Source organism: Myodes glareolus, chromosome 2 (genome assembly GCF_982192425.1).
Source record: "Myodes glareolus chromosome 2, mMyoGla1.1, whole genome shotgun sequence".
In the NCBI taxonomy this organism is placed as follows: Eukaryota; Metazoa; Chordata; class Mammalia; order Rodentia; family Cricetidae; genus Myodes; species Myodes glareolus.
This window is the reverse complement of record NC_142027.1, coordinates 130,856,222-130,881,121: the sequence shown is the minus strand read 5'-3', so window position 1 is coordinate 130,881,121 and position 24,900 is coordinate 130,856,222. Positions and strand designations below refer to the sequence as shown.

Sequence of the window (24,900 nt, the reverse complement as noted above, 5' to 3'; positions counted from 1 at the left end):
TCCCTGAGCTTTCCTGCATGGGACGAGGTGGGAGGGCCACCTTCCCCAGCCTCTCTAAATCGTGAGTGCCGATGACCATGGCGGTTCCCTCCGAACAGCCTCAACTCTATCAACCATTCTAAGCATCAGGACCTTCCCCATGGTCTCCATGCTGGCCTGCTTGTTCACAACTGTGTCCCTGCTGCTGGCCCATGGGCCACCAGTGAAAATAGGGTCTGCATGGGGCCTCAAACTCAGAGATCCGCCTGCCTCTGCCTCCCTAGAGCTGGGATTAAATGGCCTGCTTGTACCTGAATGTTTACAGAATTGGTTTTGGACTCGGAGATAGTTCCATAGACATGATCTTGCTGTCTTGCTGTGCAAATATGAGGCTCAGAGTTCGGATCCTAGCACCTGTCTGAGAGCTATAGGTGGGCATGGCAGCCCCAATCTGTAATCCTGGTACTTTGGGAGCTGGAGACAGGGGCCCTGGACAAGCTGGTTTATAGCTCTATCAGCAGGCCCTGCCTTAATTTATGAGTAGAGAGAGACTGAAGGAGACACTTGACTAACCTGGGGCCTCCATACACGGGCACACATGTATACCCACACACATGAACATGCTAATCACACACATACATGTACAGAAGAAAAAGGAAAAGAATCAATTGTCACACGTATGGGTAGACAGTCACAAGGCTCAAGATGGAACATGTCCACAGTACAGGTGAGATCAGGCCCCTCCCACCCCACCTGCCACACTCCTCACCCCAGAAGAAAAACTGGAAACTTATTTTAATTATCTTTTATCACTTTTCTCTGAGGTGCTTTGTGGCTCCCTCTAGCTGAAGTGCAAAGGACTCTATTACACTCATTATGACTCATTATCTGTCAATTAACGAGTCCCAGGTGAATCCCTTGGAGGTGGATGAGGCAGCTGCTGCTAGTGTGTTGGTGGGGGTAATTCCAGCCCCCCCCAAGCCAGTTGGTAAGAATGATGGGCTTGGGGACTGAGGGGACAGTATTGATCGTGTGGGACGGAACCACATGTCGCCCCTGTGATGGTTGCTTCAGGCCTTGGAGCCCTGCTTGAGCCCCAGCTGTAGAATTTTCTTTTGCCCTAGAGTCATGTCCTAGCTAGTTTTCTGTCGTCTTGACTGCAGGTTGGTGTCATCTGAGAGGAGGGAGCATCAATTAAGAAAATGCCTCCTAAAGATCACACTGGAGGCAAACCTGTAGGGCATTTTCTTAATTAGTGATTGATGGGAGAGGGCCCAGCGCATTGTGGGTGGGGCCATCCCTGAGCTATTGGTCCTGGGTTCTATAAGAAAGCAGGCTAAGCAAGCCATGAGGAGCAAGTCTGTAAATAACACCCTCCATGGCCTCTGCATCAGTTCCTGCCTCCAGGTTCCTGCGCTGTTTGAGTTCCTGTCCTGACTTCCTTCAGTGATGAACAGTGATGTGGAAGTGTAAGCCGAATAAACCCTTTCCTCCCCAACTTGCATTGGTCATGGTGTTCATCACAGCCATAGTAACTGTTACTAAGACAGATTGGTCCAGCATAGTTGGGTGCTGCTGTGATAGACATGATGGTGTTTGGGGAGGACTGTGGAAGGACTTTAGGGTTTGAGGCAGAACCCTGAGTGCTGAGAGCTCAGTGAGCTACTCTGTTGCAGCTTGGACGATGAAAATGTTGAGAAACAGTGAGGATGATTGAGGCCTGACTTGTGAAGATTCAGAGGAAAGTTTAAAGATTCTGTGAAGACCCTTTGCTATCTTGAACTGAGAATCTGTGGTATCTGGTCTGCTGGGTCTGAAGAGTCAGCTGTGATCAAGAAGAGACCAGCATCACTGAGGGGAAGTCTTCTGGGAAGAGTGTCCTCAGGGTCAGCACACAGAAGCTGGGGTCCAGAGGCAGCCGAGGTTGTACCTCATGCTGGCAACTGAACTTGGTAGTGCAAGAGTCACCCGGTGGTGCTGGCTTTGAAGGCCTAAAGGGGTCATGGAGAGCAGCTGAGGCTGGCACTGTGTGGCAGGGCTGGAGTCCCTGAAGAGAGCCCAGGAGAGGCCAATGGTGAAAGAGCAGCCCAGCTGCAGCAGAAACCCCAGCATTTTGGAGACACCAGTGCCATGGGATGGGCACCAAAAACAGCAGCAGTGGAGCAGAGCCAGCCTGAGCCTGGAAGACAAGCTGTGTGTGCTGCAGAGGGCAGAGCTGGAGAAGTGACCAAGTCCTTTGGAGGAGCCCAGAAGATGGGGAGTGGATCCCAGACACTGGCTGTTGACTTATTTATTCAGTGTGGAGTTGATTTTTGCTTTGTTTGGACTGTGACTGGCTTTCCCTCTTGAAGTGAAAAGGTGTTTATTTTTGATGTTACAGGAAACCACAGTTGAGGGACTTTTAAAAGACTTTGGATTTTAAAAGACACTGGCTCTTTTTTAAAGAGTTTGAATTTTCAAAGACTGTGGGACTGTTAAAATTTATATTAATGCATGGTTTGGGGGAAGACAAGAAAGGAAAGCCTGTGGCTTAACAGGGATGTGTTGTGTGTCAGGTTGAAAAGGGCAGTGCAGGGCAAAGTCACCGAGAACTCCGGCTCGTCCTTGGGTTCTCCTCTGCCAGTCAGAACCGAGATTGTGTGCTTGGGGAAGACTGGGTTGTTGCCCCAGTCCTAGGCTGCCAGTGCCTGGCCAAGGTGGAGACCTTGTGTCACTGTAGGTGGCTGTGTGACGGCTGTACTGGAGACTGGCCAGCTGGTCACATGACGGGCTGGGGCAGGAGCTGGGTCTCAGCACTGAGTTGTTTCATTGGGTTGGCAGTTTGCCGCTCACAGTTTTGGTTTATCTCCTCCTTTTAGTCCAGGCCTATGCAGAGGGTGAAGTAGTGTAGGATAAAGAGAAAGCCCATGTTTTCATTCGACATGTTAAATTTTCTCATCCCCCCAATTCCACCACTCACAGACAGTCTGCAAAGGGCCCGTTCTTCTGTTGCATGCACACTGGCAGGACTTCCTGGGTACCTGCCGCCGGGTCTGCTCACAGGTGCCTCACAGGCCATTTCATTGAATCATGGAGTCTTTTATTACTGAACTGAATGGTTCTTCAAGGCCCCCACAGCTTCCACTTCCACTCAACAGAGACTTTGTCCAGTTAACTAACTTGTGCCAAACTCTGAGTCTATGGGCAGCATTTACCTGTGTTTAACAAGCCCTAATGGACAGAGGCTTAAACAGATATATTTTTTATAAAAAGTCAAAGGATTCATGTTATTATCTATAAAGCATAGCCTTTGTGGCCTCTTGATTCCAAGAGGGTTGCCATGAGTCTAGGTGTCCTACCCTTGTTCTGGGAGAACAGCATTGGGTGCGTTTGTCTGTTTTATACACAAAGTGGAAGTCTCCCTCCAAGCCATTCCACTTACATTGCGGAAAATTACTTTAACTATGTAAAGGTCTGGTACATTTGTTTATGCTACATTTGTTTAATGATGTAAAGATCAGCTGCTTTGCCTGCCTAAACCACCTGATTGGTCTGATAAATCCAGTAGCTAGACAGGAGAGGGCTTGGCGGGGCTGGAGGGTAGAGAGGATCAGGAGGAGAAGAAATCTAGGCTAGAAAGAGAAGGGAAAGAGAAGGGGATGCCTGGGGCTAGCCAGGCAGTCACCAGCCAGACATGGAGTAGGACATACAGAATGAAAGAAAGCTAAAAAGCCCCAGACAAAATGTAGATGAAGAGAAACAGGTTAAATAAAGTTATACAAGCTGGTGGGACAGGTAGAAGCTAAGGCCGAGCTTTCATAATTGATAATAAGTCTTTATTTGGACTTATTATCCAAATTTGGGAGCTGGTTTGCAGTTCAAGAAAGCCTGCTACACACTTTCCTTTGTCCTCGGTCTTGAGTCAGCACAGGGTCACATGCAGCTCCTGATTGAGAGAGCCCAGCCTCTGGCTTGGGGAGGGGAGCTTCCTGATAGCCTGTGTCCCCTCTTTGCATTTTCTTGGTAGTTTCCCTTTTCACATTAAACAAATAAGAGGGAGCTTTGGCCATTCCCGCTTACCTCGTGGTAACTTTCTGTGTTTTCAAAAGTTCAGTACAATTATTTTACAAGAAATTTTGAAGAAAAAAAAACTTTATTGTATACACAAAAGCTGTTCAGCTTTTCTTGGTTCAAGAGGAAACTGCAGTAGTAACTAGGTGCAGTAAAAACCTAGGGCTAGTTTGCAGTCTGCAACCGTGGCAGCAAGCGATGGCGGCATGAGTGGCGGTGGGGGCGACAAGTGGTCAGAGTGAGGGTTGTTCTCTTGTGTGCTCATTTGCTGATGAGCCAGTGATGGAGAGGGGGATGTCAGGGCCATCTGTGCACCAGGCAGTTGGTCTTGGACACTTCCAAAGGTCATTGGGCTTCCGGAGACCCTGGAAGGGTCTGTGACTAGGGTGGGCTATAATGGGAATGCCAGCCTTGTAAGTGAGCAGCTTGGGCCTTGTTCCTGAGCCAGTTTTTTTGTTTGTTTGTTTGTTTTGTTTTTTTTTTTTTGGTTTTTGGTTTTTGGTTTTTGGTTTTTGGTTTGGTTTTTGGTTTTTCGAGACAGGGTTTCTCTGTAGCTTTGGAGCCTGTCCTGGAACTAGTTCTTGTAGACCAGGCTGCCTTGAATTCATAAAGATCCGCCTGCATCTGCCTCCGGAGTGCTGGGATTAAAGGGTGTGCCACCTCTGCCTGGCTCCTGAGCCAGTTTTGATTGGATTCATTGAGAATTTGGAGCCACATGGGCTCCCTGGAAGAGGTGCTCTAATTAAATCTCCGTAAAAGGCATTTTGGGGCTTGGGCAGGCTTGTGGACATTGCCCAGGGTAAAGGGCTATCGCTGGAAAGAGACATTGCATTTAGGGGTGCTCCCATTTGTGAGTTTGTGGGTACTTGGGAGCCTTCCAGGGGTGGACAGTGGAGTCCCTGGTGTTCTGTGAAATGAGCACTTGGTTAAATCTAGTGAGCACTTGCTCGTGCGTTGGCAGTTCTTGGGCCAGTATCAGCCAGTTCTTTCAGGGAAAGTTACCGTTTTCTCTGCGGTGTGCAATGCTCCCTGACTCCTGCCGAGAGCACAGAATGCTCTCTGAAGTCAGCTGGGCCCCGGGGTGGAGTCCTGCTCTAATGTTGTCCTTCATGCCATCCTCTCCAGCTCCGCACAGCCTCTGGGCTGGTCCTAGCCAACCCCCTTCTCTTTGTGCACCGCCCTGACCCTTGGGAACCCTCTGGTCAAGTTTCTGATTATAGTCTTTAAGTAGAGCCGGGAAGATTCCTGGAGGTGAGGCCGGCCAGGCTCCAGTGTGTTTGTTGGGTCCACTTCAGGGGGGTGACTGTAAACCCTGACCTCCAGCTGAGAACAGAGTCAGCAAGGAAAGTGCTTCCCTGGGAATCACTGTGCAAACATGCAGGGCTGGGAGAGAGGTGCATGCTCTCTGACCCAGCCCACAGTCTCCTGGGCACCATTCCCCGTGGGTATCCACTGCACTGTTGGTCAGTGTTTTCACCCAGGATCGTGTACTGGCCAGGAACTCCCCAAGTGGGCAGCGCTGACGGATCATAGGCTACCAATTATGCACCAGCAGTCCAACTTTTCTTCATTTTGTTTTGGTTCTGGGGTTCAAACTCAGGTCCTCATGTGTGCAAGAAGTTTATTGACTGAGGCATTCCTACCCGAGTGTCAGCTTTAATGTATCGTTTCTTGAAGGACCTCAGGTGGGCCGGGGCTTGAATTATCAAATGAGGAGCTATCCTTGGACAGGCATTTGGAGCGCCAGAAAATGCTGTATAGGTATTGCGGCTGAACACACTGGTGACATACTGTGACAATTAAACAGCAGCAACAACAACAACAACAACAAAAACCTGTCATCTCAGCACTTGAGGGGCTGAGGCAGGAGGATTACCTTGAGTTTAAGGCTGACTTGGGTTCCAATAAGATCCTGTCTCAAAAAAAAAAAAAAACCAGCCCAACCACTGACAAAGTGGTCCCTAGACAGCGACGTGAACTGGCACCGTCTTGTATGTGCCAGGCTCTCGTTCACACCAGGAATGTCCGCTGGTTCTGGCTGTGTGGCAGAATGCCATGTGGCCTTCGGGTCTCCATGGTAGGGCTTAAGATGGTTAATTTTTCCCTGTGGGCCTGTGCGATGGCTCAGGAGGTCAAAGCATTTGCTGCACAGGTCTGATAATCCAGCTCTGATCCACAGATCCCATGGTAGTAGGAGAGCACTGAGCCCCAAAAGCTGTCATCTGACCTTCCTGCAAGTCCTGTGGCACACGGGTGTGCACACTCGCATACATCAATAATTTGAAAAGCAAACCAGACTTGCTGGGCTGGGGTATGGCTCAGCCAGTAGAGTGCTTGCCTAACGGACATGCTCAAGGTCCTGGGTTGGGTCTGTAACTTTGAGTAAACTTGGTGTGATTGCACGGATGTCAGGGACATCAGGAGCCCACTGCCATCCTTGATTATGTAGTGAATCTGAGGTCAGCCATGTGAGACCCTGTCTCATAGAACAAACAAAAATCCCCAACTTTCTGATGGTATGAATAGCATTTTCCATAGTTCTCAGGCGGAACTGGGAGAGACTCCAGGAAGGAGCCGGCTGTAGCTGGAAATATTACCAGAGCCAGTCTTGGCTTTGGGGACCCTGTGTTTGAGGGACCCCAGTACACACACTAGAGTCATTTGTTCTGTAAAGGATGACCGTAAATGTCTTGCTTGGTGAGCAAAGACAGTGGCTTCTGAAAGAGGCTTCAGTGTCTAGGTTCAGTAAAACTTTATCTGCAAAGCTAGGCAGAGGGCCGGCTTAGCTTCAATGCTGTAGTTTGCCAACTCCAATCTGAAGAAAAGCAAGAGGGATCGAAGACTGCTTGATGACTGGGTTCTCCGGTGACAGCAGTGTCCCAAAATAGCACAAATTGTAGGAAGGAACTGGCCACTGAGCTTGAAAAGGCGGATGTTTACTTACAGGGAGCAGGGATGGATTGTAACACCCTGCAGACACGCAGCTGGCCTGGGGGTCTGATAGTTTGTATCCATCTTTGAGGGGCTGTCCAGAATAGTTCTGTACTGCATATCACTGGGGCTCACTCGTCAACCTCTTCAAACCCTTTATATGATTGTCCCTGTCACTCTTTTGTGGATATGACTGTAGACTGAGGGCCCCAGGGAGCTGAAGCCTGATGGGGAGCCACGGATGGAGCAGTTGGGACAGTGAAACCTGTGGATTAGGATGATATATATCTACAGAGGGACACAGGACGTGCTACCTGGAAACGCTGCTTCCCCTGCATGGAGGCAGCTACCCAGTATAATTGCTGTCTGTCTCCCTTAAGTGGGCAGCTTTTCTGTTGGGGAATTTCAGAACCCTGTCTGGGATCCAGGAAGCTGGCCTGTGCTGGGGACATGCCTGTTGGAGAGATACGAAGTTGAAGCAGAGCCGGTGAGCCTCCAGCTGAGTCTGAGTCCATCAAGGGTCCAGACCCTACCCCTCAGGTCAGAGGCGACAGGCAGGAGAGGCTGACCTGGGCCACAGAGAAAAGCCCAGGGACTAGGTCCTGTCTGGAGAGGAGCTGAGAGAAAGACGGGGCAGAGGGACACAGACCTCACTGATATCAAACATCCAGTAAGGGCCAACACACAGGGGAAAGGAAGTCTGATGTTGCTAGAGGCCAGGACAGGGTCACTGGGGAACCATTTCTTGCAGGAGTGTGGCTCTGCAGACAATCCCTACTTAGAATAGATGAACTCGTGGTTCCTCAGGTGACCCACGGTGCAGGAACTGTCTGCTTTCAGAAGCCATGCTTTATATTTTGAATCCTGCTCTTTTCTGGGCTGGTGGCATGTGGACCATACTGTCTCCCAGCAGTTTCTGCAAACCACAGGACCCAGCCAGCTTGAGTCTCAAGAGGGGCCACACACAGTCCATAAACCAAGTCTGTGAGTGGTATTCCCGAGCTGGTCAGCACTTGACATGAAGCACGCTCACAAGGGAGGACCAGGGAGGCTCGACTGGGATGATCGGTGGTATTTTAGTGCCCTTCTCCAAGTTAGTCTTGTCTCAAATTCACAATTTTCCTGTCTCAGTCTACCAAGAGCTAGAATGACAGGTGTGTGCCATCACACCTGGTGTTTGTACGTGTATGAATGTGTGTGCTCACGTGTGTGTGCATGCATGTGTGCGTGCATGTGGTTGTGTGTGTGAGTCTCAAACACAGGGGCTCTCATTTGGTAGGCAGGCACTCCACCACTGTCTGTATCTACAGCGCTATCTGCCTGTCCTCTTGAATGTCCACTGTCCCCTGCCTGTCCTCTTGAATGTCCACTGTCCCCTGCCTGTCCTCTTGAATGTCCACTGTTGTGTCCTCACCCCCTGCCCTAGAGTAGTTACTTTCTACCTGCACAGGGATGGGTGACAGGAGGCTGCCATTGTGGGGACCAAGGAAAGAATGGGCACACTCCAGTGGCATCTGACCCAATGGCTGTGCCTGGGCCACGTGGGACCTGAAGTGGACAGATCTGTGTGCCCCGCAGCCCCACTCCATGGGGAGGACATTAGCCAGTCTCTTCTTGCCTCTTCCCACAGTATTGGGTTTTCCCAGGGTGGCTTTGCAGATTTGGAGGTTGAGGTTATGTTGTGGAAGATGCCGAAAAGGCGTCAGTCCTAGCCCACGTCCATTGCCAGATGGTGGCATTCCCAGGACTCGGGCACTGAGATGAGACAGCGCCGCACATGGCTGGTGAGCGTCCAGATCCATTTGAAGGCGGTGCGCTGCGGAACAACCGCAGCTGCTGTGATGAATCAAGGCCTGAGTCTGCGAGCTGAGCCTCTGTGCTAAGTTCTAGTTTTGAACCAAAAGCTTCCACAGTGCCAATCCAAGCCACAGAGTGCTGGGCTCTGCAGGGAGGGTTCCACTGACTTTTGTCTCATTTCCTGCACTGGGTGTTGCTAGACGATTCCTCCCACCAGTGGTTTCCTCCACACACAGCAGCATGGAGTGGAAATGTGAAGTTGCCAGTATGCCCAGGTTCAGCAATAGCTGAAGACCTGCTAGGTGGCAACTGTTACAGCTCCACTGGGGGCTGGCTTGATCCCTGCTCTCCTGCTACAGCCGGTCTCCTGACTCCCAGAGGATCTCTGTCATCTGTCTGTGTCCCATGATATCTGTGATCATGTATGAATTGTGAACTGGGAGAACTCTTACTTAGCATGCATAAGACCTTGAGTTCAGTCCTCTGTCCTGTGAAATCAATCAACCAGTCAATTAATGTATGCATGCATGTGTGTGCGCGCACACACACACCCCTGCTTAGACTCAGTTTGCTTCCTTTTTCTAAGGACCTCTTAGTTACCTGACTTTACTCACGGTGTGTCAGCTCTGCACGCATACACCACGAGCGAGGCCACTCCAGGAATAAATAGCAGCTGGTTCAGTGAGTGGGCTTCTGCTGTGTTCTGGAAGAGACCGCCGTCTCAAATTGGGTGTAGCATATGTGATGCATTTGAAGCTGGGTTTAAAAGCATCTCAATGGGCTCCTTGCCATTTACAACAGGTTCAGTGAAAACCAGAGAATCCTTCCCATGGTTTTAACTTCTTTGGCTCGTGGATCTATTCACCACGTCATTGACTCTTTGGTGCGCACGTGTGTGTGTGTGTGTGTGTGTGTGTGTGTGTGTGTGTGTCTGAGAGAGAGAGAGAAAGAGAGAGAGAGAGAGAGAGAGAGAGAGAGAGAGAGAGAGAGAGAGAACTGGAGACTATGAACCGACATGCTTGCTTTTGGCTTCCATACATCCTCCCTTGCATCTGCATCATGGCCTCTGGGGCTGGCTTAGGGCCATGTGTGCCTTTGGCTGCCCTGGTGACACTCTTCCTATTAAAACCATGAAGAGGCACATTCTGTCCTCATGTGCATTGTCATGCTGGTACAATGGTAAGATGGTTGTGGCCACAGTAGGTGTATGTGGTGTCTACCCTGGGGAGGGCACCCATGGGTCACCCATCCTGACAACAGGGCTCTTGATTAGTTGATGAGTGTTCAGAAGAACACTGTGACTCTGAGGTCCCGACTGCAGCAGGAACCCAGATTGGAAATGAGCTATCCTTAGAGTAGTGAGGATCGGGGTCAGAAGAATTTTCGCCTTTCATTTATTCACTTGGCAACTATTTATACACCAGTGACTCTCTACTGTGTAGTTATACACCCAGTGACTGTCCGCTGTGTAGTTATACACCCAGTGACTATGTGCTGTGTATACACCCAGTGACTATCCGCTGTGTATCTATACACCCAGTGGCTGTCCGCTGTGTAGTTAATACACCAGTGACTGTCCGCTGTGTAGTTATACACCCAGTGGCTGTCCGCTGTGTAGTTATACACCCAGTGGCTGTCCGCTGTGTAGTTATACACCCAGTGGCTATCTACTACATACTGTTTTGTGGCCTGCCATTGTGCAGGGGATAGGGTGCCCTGTGAGCTTGCTACTGAGTGTGGAGTGAGGATCGTATCCTAGTCAATGTGACTGTCTAGCAGCAAGTTCCGTGGACTGCCCAGTATCTGTGGTGCTCTGCAAGCACATGTGCGTGGCTGGGCATGTCTGAATTGTAGCCCAAGGGGTGAACCCAAAGTTTTCACATTTGTGTGATCAAAAGGCATATCCCAAAGATAGCGCCCAGCAAGTGCAAAGGCCTTGAGGAGGCTATGAGAACCTCCAAGGGCTTCAGTGGATAGATGCCATGAATAGGGGAGAGAGTGGCCAAGTCAGCCGAATCCTTTTGGTTTGGTTTGGTTTTGAGAAAGGATCTCATGTAGCCTGGTTGGTCTTACATTCCTGATCCTTTTGTCTCCACCTCCGTAAATACTGGGATGACAGGCATATGTCGCCTTGCACGACTGTAGACACCTTGAGTGCTCAGCAGCTACCACCTGCAGGTTGAAGACATTGGCCAAAAGGCACCAATCTTTGAGCAATGAAATCCCACCCCGACCCCTGGCCATAGGCTCCCCATTCCATTATAGACCTCTGCCCTTCTGTGCAGTGTTACAGCTGCTTGTGTGTGCACGAATATGTCACTGTGTGTGTTTGGGGGGGGGTGTAAGAGTACATATGTGAGTATATGTATGATATATATTAAAGTATTAATATATATTAATATATTAAAGTATGTTCTTTAATAAGCATGTGCATGAGTGTCTCAGTGTGTGTGTGCATGTGTTCATGCATGAGTATGTGTTCATGAATGTGTGTGCCTGAGTGCATCACACACAAAACCATGAATTCCATGGTTGTAGGGAGTCTCTACTTCACATTAGTGCATAAGTAGGTGCTCTGAAGTGTATCTGGGGAGCAGGGGAGGCATTTACTGAGCACCTGTGTGGACCCAGCACTCTGTGCATGCCATGCATGAATATATAAGGATGAAAGACGTGCGAGGCTAAGAGCTGGAGTTGACGCCAGCGGATGCAGTTGGAACCCGAAAGCTTTTGCACCGTCTGTGCGGAAGGAACTCCGGAACCAAGCTGTCTTTCTGTGTCTCCCCAGCCCTGCAGAGACAGCCTGTGGGCACAGCTTTCTTCTCCCTGCTGCTTCTGCCATGGGCACGAGTGGATGGCCCATTCACCATGAACTGTGACCCCCGCCCCGGCATTCCTAGGTGGTCCTGTGTCCCTCGCTGAGGATCTCACAGCCTGGGTAAGTCGATCCTGAGCTGGGGGCTGGGTGTTTGGAAGGTGAGGTTTCCGGGGAGTTTTCTGTCTGTCTGTCCTTTGTGTGCTGTCTGTGTCCCATGTCCTGGCTGGGTGCTAGTTGTAGATGGGACTTGGAGAAACTACCTGAAATGAGCGTCCCTAGTTTGGGGTGGGAATGGGGGCTTTAGAGCTCTGCCTGGGCACTGTTCAGATGGAAGGTGTTAGGCTTGTATTCTCCCAAATCTGCATTCTGCTCCCAGCTGAGTGGAGACAATGTTCTCCTTGGCTTGGGGAGCTGGAATCTGTTTGCCCATGGGGTGTGTGATGGAGAGAAAAATGCCCAAATCTGTCTGTCTTCATTTCTTGCAGTGGAGGAACCACACAAGGCCTGGGAGGTTCCTGGTTAATCAGGACACTGTCTCCCTTCTGAGCACATGGAGGGGCAGGGCCATCTCTGGGCTGTTAGGAAGGGATGGCTTTCATAGCCGCATCAGGGTGGGTCGTGAGCAGGGAGGTTTGTATGATGCTTTTTAGGGTGAGAAAGACAAAAAACACTGCATTTTAAAGGGGCAGGGCTGAAACTCAGTGGAGTGGCCCCACCCCCTGGTCAGAGCACCTGGTGGGCGGAGGCAGGAGGTCAGCCTTGGCTGCCTGAGAAGCAACAGCAACAACAAAACGCAAGGAGTGATGGGCCCTGACCGGGGAGGTCTGGTTCTAGCTGAGTGAAACCAGCTGGGAACTTCTCTGAGCCCATTTTCTTCCACTCCACGAAGCACATAATCCATCATCCCCACCTCTCTCAGCTGCTGGAGGATTCGGGGGTTCCTGCCTGAGAGCAGATCTCAAAGCTGAGCAAGTCGGGCTGGAGCATCCTGACCCCTGGGAAGTGAGACCAGCCTGCAGGGTGGACGGGCACATGGGTGGAGTACCAGGTGCACCTGGCGTAGCTAGGCCTCTCACAATAAGTCCTCATCCCAATCACTGCAGAACTCCTCTTGTTAAGACTGTAAGGGGCTGGACCTGGCTCGGCATGGAGCATGTGCAGCTTGGGAAGCCCTGGGTTCCATTCTCACCCCTGCAAAACCAAAACAAGCATGGAAGCCAAAATAAAAAGTTGTTCAATAGCAATACCAGCAGCAAATAGACAACATAGGGCAAGTGACCATAACAAAATAAAACAAAACCCGAAGGCGTGGGAGGAGGGGGAGGGGCAGCTGACTGGGTTCCATGAGCGCTCACCAGCAGTGTTTCCAGGGCCTCCTGCTTTGAATGGCTGTGTGAGCGGAGGGTGGTTACTTACCTTCTCTGTGCTGAGTCCACTGAAGCTGAACTCAAGACTGGCTGAGCCAGGCAAGGCCTCAGATCGTAGGGCTTTGCCTGACCCCTCTGAATAAGAGGTCGCTGTCTGTGCCTTTCCAGGACCCAGGAAGATGACAGTGCATCTGGAACTTGCCCAGTGAGATCAGGATCTGGGGCTCTGAGTCTGAGTCTAAGGTCTCTCTGTCTCTCACTCAGAGTCTCACAAATACTCTTTGCTAAATTTACTGGTTTTTTTTTTTTTTTTTTTTAGCAGTTGCTTCCTCATATCTGATGTGCTTAATCCTCATGGAGCTACATCCGTAACCATGGTGACGCGGGTCGAAGTTGGCTCTATTGCATCCCTGAGGGCGGGGCCTGGCCTCGGTGACATCAGCAGGGAGAAAGCCCTGAAGAGAACATACTTTGGCCAGACTGGGGATGCCCCTGGGGCACCCTCCACTAGAGTCCTGAGTACAGAAAGCCCCCTACGGACCCACCTGTTCCCTCTGCCCATTGCTCCCAAGCCTTTCCTTAAGGAGCAGGTCCTTGAAAAAAAGACTCCTGTCACATCTTCGTGGCCTGGTGCCACCCAGTCCTGTCCTTCAACTGAGATTGGCATGAGGGAGGCTAAAGAAGACGTGGCTAAAAGGATGCCGGGCTTAGCCGGACAGGAGGCAGGCAGAGGAGAGGCCCTGCTAAATGGCCCGTCTGTGTCTAACAAGGCCACCTTCCTGAGGTCTGGCCCCAGCACCGTGGGCCTCTTTGAAACCAACAAACCCGTACCCAACCTGGGCAAAGGAACTAGTGAGGGGAGCCGGGAGGCCAGCTCCTGCGTAGCCCAGGCATCTCCCTTAAGTGCCAGGCCTGAGGTGGCCACCAAGCCTGCCCTACCAGCTCGAAAGCCCCTAGTGACTCTGCCCCGACCCACCTCCCTGTCAAAGGATGCTGGGTCTGACGTGTCCCAGGAGTTGGCAGGCCAAGCCCAACCTTTGCCAAAGGCCCACAGTGTGGAGGACCCTGCTGGCCGGGCTCCAGAGGCCAAGTCCCAACCGAAGAGACGTCCCATGTCCGCAGTGTTCAGCGAGTCCTTGCCACCCCCAAAGCCAGGCCCAGGTGGAGTGGCGGTCATGGGCAAGGTCCCCCCTGTCCCTCCGGAGAAGACGTGGATGAGGAAACCCAGGCCTCTGTCTGTGGATCTGACTGCTGTGTTTGAGAGCAGAGAGACGCTGCTGAGGAAGGTGGCCAGTGAACAGAATCCAGTAGAGAGCCAGGGCCCAGAGAAGATCGGCGTGCAGCCCAAGGGCAACGCAGAGGGCCCTGTCCGCGTGGAGGTCACCCCTCAGGACCCTGACTCAGACTTCCAGGAGGTGGCTAAGAGACTCCATGTGCGGAGGGAGAGGACCATTCTTAAACAGACAGCTACAGACAGTCCCAGGACTCCCCAGGATGAGGAAAGGCCAGACCAGCAGTCAGAGAAGAAGCCGGAGTCCCCTTTGCCCAGGCCAGGAAGGGCTGAGGTCAAGGGTGGAGGGTCTGAGCAGGAGGCTCCTGCAGGGACAGAGAAGAAGTCTGCAGGGACCATCAGGAAACGCCTCAGCCTGTTTGAAGAAGAGACTGCTGTGGCCTTGGTGGTGGTGTCCGAGCCCTCGCCTAGTACCCCTGTGTCCCCATCCACAGTGCCAGAGTCGGAGAGAACTGGTGTGAATGTTCAGGCTCGGATCAAAGGCTGGACTGTGGAGAGCACAGGAGCCAAGCCGGAGGTCAGGAGAAGGACATCCCAGGCACGGCCGTTGTCTATGGATTTGACCAAAACGTAAGTAGACACATCCTAGAAACTTGCTCAACCTCAGGCTGCCTCAACCCCCACCGGAGAGCCCAGGGCTAGCCCAACACCTACGCACACATCTCATCCATTACCCTGGGGGAGGGGATGGTAGTGATGCCTCTCAGGAGATGAGGCACACGGATGGGAAGAAGGTCGGAACATCCCTGCTGCTGGTCTCAGTTGGTACTCACCGTGGGAGCACAGTGACGGAAATGAGGTTCTTGCTTCACAGGTGTGGGTGAGAAGGTGAGGCGCTGTGGGGAAGCCAGAGTTGGGGAGTCTGGATCAGTTCCAGCTCAGCCTGGTTCTGTGGCTAAGCTGTCCACAGGGGCAGACTGCCCTTTAGCTAGAGCAGGGATGGCGTGTGCCTCAGTGACAGAGCACTCAAACAGCATTACGCAGGGCCCTGGGTTCTGTCCCTAGCCTCCCACTTCTGTCTCCAGCATCCCTTCCCCCCATACACACGCGTGTGTGCACACACACAAACACACACAGAGAGGCTGGAGCGGGGAGATTAGGCCTCAGCCTCCATGAATATATTGAAAAACAAATAAAACCAACAGAGCCTGGATGACCAGGACCACCGTCTAATGTAGCCGAGGCTGCCTCAAACCAGGACCACCGTCTAATGTAGCCGAGGCTGCCTCAAATTCTCTAGGTAGCTTAGGATGACTTCGAACTCCATATCCTCTTGATTCTACCTCCATAGAGCTGGAATTAGAACCAAAATCCTCTCCAGGACCTTCCATCAAAGATTGGGAGAAGACTCCAGAAAGAGTGTGGACAGTGTTCTCCATGGAGGGACCCTCAGCAGGGAGTCCTGGGAGCACAGAGTCAGCCACTGAGGCTAATGCCAACACTCTGTGTGTGCCACACCCCCCGCTCCAGCCTTGATGTTTCCACTGTGACCATGCTTCCACTAGGGAAGACTCGAGGCCCTGGGAGCTGGTGCAGCCAGGGGCCAAAGTTAATTTTAGGGGTCCAGGATGTGAAACCCAGGTCGTCAGACTTGGCAGCAAATGGCTTTTCCCCTGAGCCATCCCTCATCCCGCCCCAGGGATGCTGGTTCACTGGTTTTTATGTTGGGAGATCTCGAAAGAGAGATTCCTAGTCTAAGACAGCAGAGATGCCCAGGGTCTCACTGTGCTGTCTGGATGCCTGTGAGGAGTCACATGATTATGTGACAGATGGGGAAACTGAGTCTCAAATTAGGAACACTCATGCCCTCTCAGCAGTATGGATTGCCTGGTAGGGATCGAGTTCAAATGTTTTGGAACCCCCTCCCCTGTTTCCTTTCTTCTTTCTCTTTATTCCCAAGCCCCCATCCCTGAACCCTAAACACTGTATAGACACTTTGTGCTTCATGTTCAGGCGTGTACTGCAGAGAACACGATCGGAATGGGAGGATTCGGATCCCCTCCTCCTTCCCCTGTATAAGTAGGGAACTGAGGCTCAGAGGGGCGATTGACTAGACACACTGAGAAGCAGAAGCAAGTCTGTATCCCCACTTTATATGATGACCCGCCGCCCCCGGGGTCTTGGGTCTCAGGTCTCGTGGCTGCTCCTTGGCAGTGGGTGAGTGTTGTGCCCACAGTTGCTAAGAAGAACCATTAATTATCCCGCCTGGGGCTTCTTCAGTCTTCCCTAAACGCCTTCACAGAGTTATTAGGGTCATGGCTTGCCTCTTATGTCTGCCCTATAAAAGAGGGTGGTAGGCGTTAATTATCCCTGCTTTACAGCTGAGGAAATAGAGGCTCAGGTGAGGCCACAGGCCACCCGGGCTCCCACGAGGAGGGAGTGGAGCTGGGAGCAGCACCCGGCACCTGCTTCTTGTTCCCGGTGGCGGACTTTTTCCACGCAGATATGCTCTGCCTAAGGTACACCCTTCCCACCAGGTCCTTGTGCCTTCTATGATTACAAATGACACCACCTTTCTCAAAGGAAGTTGGGCAGGTGGCCAGGTTTTTGCCTTTCTGGGCCCCAAGCCGAGGACAGTATGGGCTTCAGGGAGTCGAGGCTTGTCACTCTGTGAGTAACTCTGTCTCTGTCCCAGGTTCTCACGATCACCTTCCGGCAGTGAGGTCGGCCACGAGAAGTGTGCTCTGCTGGGTGGCGAGCTCACTGGGGAGAGGAGAGGAAAGGTAAGTGTGCTGTGTACTGTCTCGGCTAGGAGAAGCTTGGGATCCGCCAGTTGCTAGCAAAGGCGTCAGAATCTTGTCACCACTGCTGCTGGCATATTAAAGTCCCTGACGTGATGGGGTCGAAGGCTATGCACAGAAGCGCCTGGCAGGCATTTATTTATTTTTTTCTGTGCAAAAAGTTTGAGGGAGCACCTTCTTAAGTGGCTTTATTCAAGCATCAGGAAGGCAGAGGCAGGTGGATGTCCGTGCATTTGAGGCCACAAGAACTTGGGAGAAACTTCGCCCAGTTCACTCCTTGAGATTCTTTCCCTTCCCCTTGACTTGGTACCCAGTAACAGAAATGATTCAGGTACCAAAAGCCATGTTTCTTTGCTCTGGCTCGTAGGACAAAGCTCCCAGTCACGCGGTCACGTAACTGTTTATGGTTGATGCTCTCTCTGGCCTTACATATTTTCCTTTTGACACATCTTTACTGAGGTGCAGACATGAAGAATGTGGCCTGAAAGAGCCTGTGCACACAAGCTACCACCCATGCTCCCTGCAGCCGCTGCCACTCAAGGGTGGCAAACATTTGCACCACACCCAGACACCACTCCTGCCTCTCTGATGTCTCCAGCCTGCCCTTCTCCAATCAGACCTCCATTAGCTTTCTCTCCATAGACACTGGTTTCCATTTCTGAGACCCTCAGAGCAATTGAGCTGGTGACAGTCACGTGCTTGTTTACTCTGGCCTTGTCTCTTCCTTCAGAGTCGTCATTCTCAGGTTGGTCATCTTGTAGCCTTTTGTATCTCTGTGCTGTATCCATCCAAGAGGTGGACCACAGTGGGATTTGCGGTCATTCTTTGACTGGCACTGGGGTGGTTTCCAGTCTGAGCTATTAGAAAGCCTGTAAATCTCTCCCTCTCCTTTCCCACCCCCCTCCCCTCTGAGATGTGGTCTTATGTAGCTCAGGCTGGTCTCAAACTGGCTGAAACTGAGCCCTTGAATTAGCTCTCAAGGGCTAGGATTACAGGTGTGTATCGCCACACCCAGTTTTGTGCCATGCTGGACATGGAGTTCAGAGCTTTGTGGATCTTGGCAAGGACTCTACTAACTGATCCACGTCCCTAGGACTCTACTAACTGATCCACGTCCCTAGCCCAATTTGTTTTGTTTTGTTTTGCTTTGCTTTGCTTTACTTTGCTTTGCTTTGCTTGGGTAAATACCTAGGAGTGGCGTGGCTGGGCCATGCGGCTGCTGTGTCAAAAGGGATTTCTGCTATCTCTGAATAATAGACCACAAGCTTCTCCAAGGCCGTGTCCCTCTCTCAGTGAGTCTCCAAGGGCAGGAGCTGCCTGGGAAGGGCAGTGATGGCCACTCCATTGCTACCACAGAGGCTGTGGCACTGCAGCATGGGTCTCGGAAGGCTGGGGGTTGGTGCTGACTGTGCTTAAATCTTGAGGGACATTTGATTTTTCTATAAATTTCAATTATTCAAAAATTGTCAAGAAAGAAGAGGTTAATAAGCCCTTACTTTACATTTAACCAGGGATCATCTCTATAAGGAATAGTATCTACTGATTTTTAAAAATTGTGGTAATTCTTAGCAAAACCTTATCTCCCACATCAGTCAACCGCAGTAAGCTGTCAGCATTGTCCCTGCAAAGTCTGAGAAGCCTGTTTGTCTATATTGTCTATGCTCTTCAGCCTTTAGTATTTTAGGGTAGGGTTTGACTTGATGGATATAGTGTTTGCTGTGTGAGCCTGGGGACCTGAGTTCGAATCCCACCCCCATGAAAAAGCCAAGTACAGTGGTACACCCACAATTCCAGAACTGAGGCTGTGGAGACAGAGAGTTCCCTGGGTCTGCTTAGCCAAACAGCCTAGCTGAATCGGTGAGCTCCAGGTTCAGTGAGAGACCTTGTTAAATAAGGTGGACAGCAGAAGAAGACATTGTTGTTGACCTTTGGTCTCCGTGTATATGGACACACATGAAGGTGTTCTCACAACACACATTTTATAGTGTCTTGCTGTTTTTTCTTCATTAATTAAACAGTTTAACTTTTTTTTATTACTGTGTGGAGGGGGATACGTGTGCCACGGCATGTGGTCAGATGCCACCCTCCAACTTCAGTTCTAGGGGTAGAACTCAGGTCACCAGGCCCGGTGGCAGGTGCTTTCCAGGTCGAGCCATCTGAGAGACAGTTTGCTGCTTTAACAGGGCAGCCACTTCATTTGCCTCCCCAGTTCCTGTCCATTTCAAATTCTAATGTTGTTTTTTGTCATTTTTCAGCCTAAGGAAGGACATGGTTTGGATGGAACTCCCACCACAAAAAGTTCTTGGAAGTCTGGGGTTCTCCAGAAGTCTAGGCAGACTGAACCCAAGGATGCTTCTGGCCAGGACCCTGACAAGTTTCAGCGTAAATACTCACCAGGAGACCCAGGCCCTTCTGAAGTCAGTCCAGAAGATGACGGAAGCTTCCAGAAGGTGTGGGCCACGATGTTTGAGCATCATGTGGAGAGACACACAGTGGTTGACCAGGCAGGCCATTGTCTCTCACCTACATCTCCTCATGATGTGGCTGACATCCCAGATCCCAAACCCAGGTCTGAGAAAGGCTATTGGCTAGGGAAGGACCCTCCTGGAGTAATGAGCAAGAGAGACAGCTCTAGGTGGTCCAACCATGCTGACCCAGGGATGCTGGGACAAGCTGTCCTTGTGGATGTGGAGCCAATACGGTATCCCACATCTGTCCCTGAGACACAGGGCATGGGAGAAGGGCACAGCAGTAACACTGTTCTGACACATCAAGAGAGTTCCCCTGTGTCCCAGAGGATCCAGCCCAAGTATGACATTGTGCATGCAGCAGGGGAGCGAGCACACAGTGAAGCAGTCTCCAGGGTGCCTGAGGAGAAGGCCGTGACGCTACGCAGTGGCAGGTACCGACTCTCACTGCAGGGTCGGCAGCTATCCCAGGAGGTCAGCCCTACTCACCTGGGATGTGCTCTGCAGGTCCATGGGGGTGCTGTCCAAAGGGCAAGTTCTTTATGGGAAGCTCGGGGTCAAGAGGCCAGTGGATCAAAGCTTGACTGTCAGCAGCCACAGGATGGATTTGGGGGTAGTTTCCCACCCTCTAAATGGACAGGAGGGGCAGTGACAAGCTGGCACAGCACCTCTGTGGGCGGCAGAGATCTCAATGGACCCAAAATGGGTCCATCCTCTGATGGCTCTTCAAGTCCTCCATCCAGGGCCACCATTGAACCCTGTGACTCCCTAGTACAGGCAAGGCTGAACTCATTGTCTCTGCAGAAAGGTCCCCTTGAAGTTGCCAGTGAGGATAACCCAAGGCTGGCCCAGGCATTCCAGCATGAAGTCATAATGCGAAGATCCAACCCTTCGGAGCCAAGGATGGACAGGTGGAGGCGGCGGACTCTGCCACACGATGTGAAATTTGATGCATTCAGCTTCCTCACGCCGGAGAACACTTCCAAAAGGCAGCAGAGACCTGCAGATGATGTGACCTCCTCAACCTGTGCCTTAAAGAGACCTCCATTGTCCCACCACCAGGCACAAAGTCAAGAACTGACGCCAGGTGCCTCACAAAGTAGGACTTGCCCAGTGGAGAAGCCAGGGCTGTCTGCTGAACCCAGTGCAACTTTCTTTGCAGTGACTTACCAGATTCCCGATATTCAAAAGGCCAAGAGTGTTGTTAAACCAGGGCCTGAAAATGTGTCAGAACCTCCTAGAAGAACGACTCCCCCTCCTCCTCTGTCGCCTCGCTCTTTTCTGTCTACTTTGGCTTCTCCTAGCCACAAAGAGCCACGGGCTCCTACCAGCAGTAAGGGCTGGGCCAAGGGCAGAGAACACGAAGAAGGAAAGGGCCTTCCAAAACACCCGAAGGCCACAGAGCAGCCATCCTCTGCTGGGGACAGGATTCTGGATCCTTCCAGGGACAGAGTTATTGATGTGGATGCTCTGGGGATTCATCGGGGGTCAGAGGATGGAACTGAGAAAGGCAGCAGGACCAGAGTATCTTCAGGCGTGGGTGCCCCACAGACCTCCCCGGTCCTGAGGCGCCCCAAAAGTCTCCTGGTCAGAAGGAGGACAGAGGTGATCAGCGAGACATTCCCAGGGAAGGTGAGAGATGGCTACAGGTCTGGCGTCCTCGACATTGATGCTCTGATGGCCGAGTATAAAGAGCAATCAAACAGAAACCCCAGCGAGACTCAGGAGCAGAGGGGCGGTCCTCCAGCAGAGCCCAGTGGCTCCCCTCAGGAGAGATCAGGTTGGCCCAAGGTGGAATGGGGACGGAGGAGCCTGAATGAAGTTTCCTGGTCAGACAGTGTTGGAAAACAAGCGGGGACCTCTGTGAAAACTCCCCAGTCCCCTGGCCCGAGCAAGCAGCCAGCAGAGCCCCTCGGGGCAGCCATGACCACCAAGTCTAGCCTGCCACTGTGGGCACCACCACACTCAGCTTCTGTGGAAAACTGTTCCTCAGTCTCCCCTGTCCCTGCTGGTTCCAGGAAAAAATCCCCAGGCATTTCTGAGTTGGAAAGCAAGCCCTCCCCCAGTGAGCACCAGGAGGCAAAGAACAGGCAAGGCCCAGCCAAGTCCCAGGAGCCAGACAGGGAGGACGGAATCTCCCCCAGGACCCCTCCCTCTGATCAAAAGAAAGCGACGCCAAAGAAGTCCACTAGTCAGGGAGTGGAGGGCGATGGAGTGCAGTGGGGAACCCCCCCACGTGACTATATGTCACCAGTGTCACCACTGGACATCAAGAGGGCCTGCTCAGAGAAGGGCCCACCAGCCAGGATCCGGGAAGGCCTGTCAGTCATGCAGGACGCCAGGCAGCGGAGAGGGAAGCTGAGCCTCCCTGCGGAGACACCCAAGGCCACAACGGGACCCTGCCAGAAGGAGGCAAGGAAGCCAGATGGTCCTAAGGTTAGTACACAGGTGCTTTTTTCTTGTCATTTTAATTCTGGCTGATGTTTAAATGTCTGTAGCGCGGGTGTCAGGCTCAGCCTTGGGTATGTGACTGAGTGGAGGAGGCCTAGGCACTCTGGGGAGTGGCAGAGGCTGTGGGAGCAGAGCATCCAGGTAGGTGTGCAGACCCTTCCAGACTCCACGAAGTTTGTGCTTCCTCCTTCTCTCTCTCCTCTCCCCACTTCCCTTCTTTTGCTGGGTAGGGCATGTGAAGCTAGTACTTAGCCCCAGCCCTGACCAATTTGTGCCTTGAGAAAGTGACATCATTTGCTCAGAGAAATCCACATTTTTCAGGTGGATTTTCCTCTGTCACAAGATGGTTTGTTAGAAAACCCTCCCAGCCAAGTTAGTCCCTTGCTCTGTCTGCTTGGCTGTGGATTGTGGGTTCAGCACTCGACCTGGGATGGGGATGAGAGCGAACATTTTACGTGAGCATCGTAGAGTGCCTGCTCTGTACCAGCTTCCTTATCGTCTTTCCCAGAGCCAGCAGCAAGTACGTGAGCTTCCAGAAAGATCTTTGGCGTGTGAATGATTGTAAGAGGCCTACTGGGTTTTACAAGCTGGCTTACCCCAACTCTGGGTCCCCCCAGAGGCAGAAGCCTGCTAAGGTGGTGACCAGAGGGACTGGCTGGGACTGGCTGAGAACTGGGAAGGTGGCAAGGAATTTGATATCAGTGTGTGCACCAATAAAACTTGGTGTCCTGAGGACCTCTGGGAAACTCATAACACGAGTGAGTTGATGGGGTCAAGGGTCAGAGGGCCCAAAGTATGGATTTTCTACTTCCTCCCATTGTCCTCTAAGCCTGTGTCTGTGAATGTGAGACTCTGCCATTCTGATTGGACAGCAAGGCTGTCTGCACACGGTAGGACAGCTCTGCACCAGTTCGTGTATCTGTCCTGAGTATTAGGGAGCTGACAAGGTCTGCTACAGGTGTGAAATAGGCAGTAAAACTCAAAAAACAGGGCTCAGAGAGACTAAGAAAGCTATTACAGGTCACACAGCAAAAGGCAAAGGTGCTTGAGCCCAGACCTGGCCAGATGCCTATGAGATGTTGGCCACTGTGGTCACGGTGGGGAGGAAGCCTGAAGCCCGGCACAGCCCTTGGAGAGATTTTTTTGCCTTGGCTGAGTGATGGGGACCTGGAAGTTACATGATGCTCAATGAAGTGCTGGAGGAGTGGCCCAGGAAGGCATCCTGGAGGAGGCATTGAGTTCAGTCGGTCCCTGAGGAGACACTGATGGGTGAGCAGGGAGGGGTGTGCTGGGATGGCCACAGCAGGGGCAACTGGGACTACTCCAGCCTGGAAGCTGGAGTAGTCCCTCACAGCCATTGTCTTGTGATTCAGCGGGAGGCAACAGCCTAGCCTGGGCGGTGTTTTCTGCTGTAACAAAATGTCACAGGCTGGACACTTCTGGAGAAGAGACTCATTTCCCACAGTTCCAGTGGCTGTGAATCCCCAGCCCCGGGCTGGCTTCTTCCCTTCCGCATTATCCTGCAGTTTCAGGTCACAGTGTCTTTAAAGTAGAGCACAACCCAGGATTGCGACAAACAGTTTCTCATCCCCAAGCCTGTGGGAGAGGAACCAGGGGGCTAGCCTGTGCAAAGGGGACTGCGAGGAGTGTCGAGGGGGATGAGGCTTCAAAACTGCGGTTCTTCTGGGAGCTCAGGCTTGCTAAGTGCCACATGCAGAGCCTTCCATACTTGCCATGGACTTTCTCCGTGCGTCCGGTGCCTCCTGTGCCCACACCGCTCAGGAATGATGGCAGCTCCCAGCCTTGAAGCCCTGCTGTGGGGAGCTGAAGGCGGCAGCAGGCTGCGTGCTCCTGTGAGGGGCTCTCCCGAGCTGTGGAAGGTGACACTTGCTCAGCCCTCCAGCACCTCAGGTCCCGCTGGCAGTTGGCAAGGAGAGCCAGGGCTGCAGAGGGGCCCTGAGTGCCCAGGCCCCAGGAGGGCTGGTTGTCAGGGATCAGCTTTCTCAAGGCTGAGGGATGGAGAGACCAGCTTCCTGTTTCTCCCTTCCTGCTTCTCTCCTGCAGGAAGGCCTTTGTTTGGTTGACTTTGGGGTCAGGGTCTCCTGTAGCACAGGCTGTCCTTCAAGGCCTGACCCTCCTGACCCCTATCTGTGCTTCCTTGAGTCTCTCTGCTTCTTGATCTTAAAGAACAAAAACAAGCAAATGAGTGAAAATGAAAAGCCAGAGACCTCAGCTCAGGGCTCTAAACTCTGCAGACCTCCCGGGGCAGAGGGAGCGGGAAGCCTTCCTCCCTGCAGCTGGTGAGGATTTCTGCAGCCTGGGACGGTACTGTATATTTTAGAAGCTAGAAATGTTCCATGGTTGTGTACACACACATAACACACACCAAACACCCCCCGCCCACACACACACACTACACATACACAGTCGTGGTGCATTTCTGTTGGGTGCTTAGGTGAATTTCAACCATCTAGGGAATGTGGGGGCGCAGGAAGTGAGGCCCCTCACAGAATGCTTGCCTTCCAGGCCTTGTGGTGCAGACCCCAAACCCCAGCTACTCAGGAGGCAGGAGAATCAGAAGCTCAGGTCCAGCTGGATGGAACAGGGTGGCCTCTCCCAGCCTGTGAGCCATACTCCTTAGACACCCTTGGCCATGGCTGTGGCAAGTGAGCCTACATCCCCAGCCCTCTGGGGACATTTTGTTGTCACTCTGGGGATGGGTTATTACTGTCATTTAGGCAGAACTCAGAGCTGCCGTTTGAATCCTCCATGGAGCGGGGCAGTCCATGCAGAGTGAGCCAGGTCACCTTTGACCCTGCTCTAGAGCCAGGGGACATGGGGCATATAGTTAGTGTGAAACGTGGCAGCATTCCAGGGTACTCCTACACTCTGGGGGTTGTTAGTTAAGATGTTTTACTGTAGGCACAAGCCCAAGGGTTGAGAACCAGCGCTCAGAGCAAAGAGTGCCGTCACATACACAGCCACCCTTCGCAGTGACTGAAGTGGT

General features: G+C 52.1%; 1 protein-coding gene across 5 annotated transcripts in view; it reads left to right on the top strand.

Annotated features, from left to right (window-relative positions):
* The window catches only part of Kiaa1671 (KIAA1671 ortholog), a 138,842-nt gene that overhangs the window by 19,577 nt on the left and 94,365 nt on the right, over positions 1-24,900 (top strand). For 4 of the 5 annotated variants that reach the window (XM_085680792.2, XM_085680788.2, XM_085680797.2 and 1 more), the window contains exons 2-5: positions 11,546-11,695; positions 13,262-14,803; positions 16,869-16,956; positions 19,230-21,878. In XM_085680792.2, the coding sequence (XP_085536918.2) occupies positions 13,317-14,803; positions 16,869-16,956; positions 19,230-21,878 (4,224 nt within the window). In that variant the 5' untranslated portion in view covers positions 11,546-11,695; positions 13,262-13,316. The remainder of the gene's footprint in view (positions 1-11,545; positions 11,696-13,261; positions 14,804-16,868; positions 16,957-19,229; positions 21,879-24,900) is intronic. The other variant, XM_048450314.3, reaches the window with a different exon arrangement.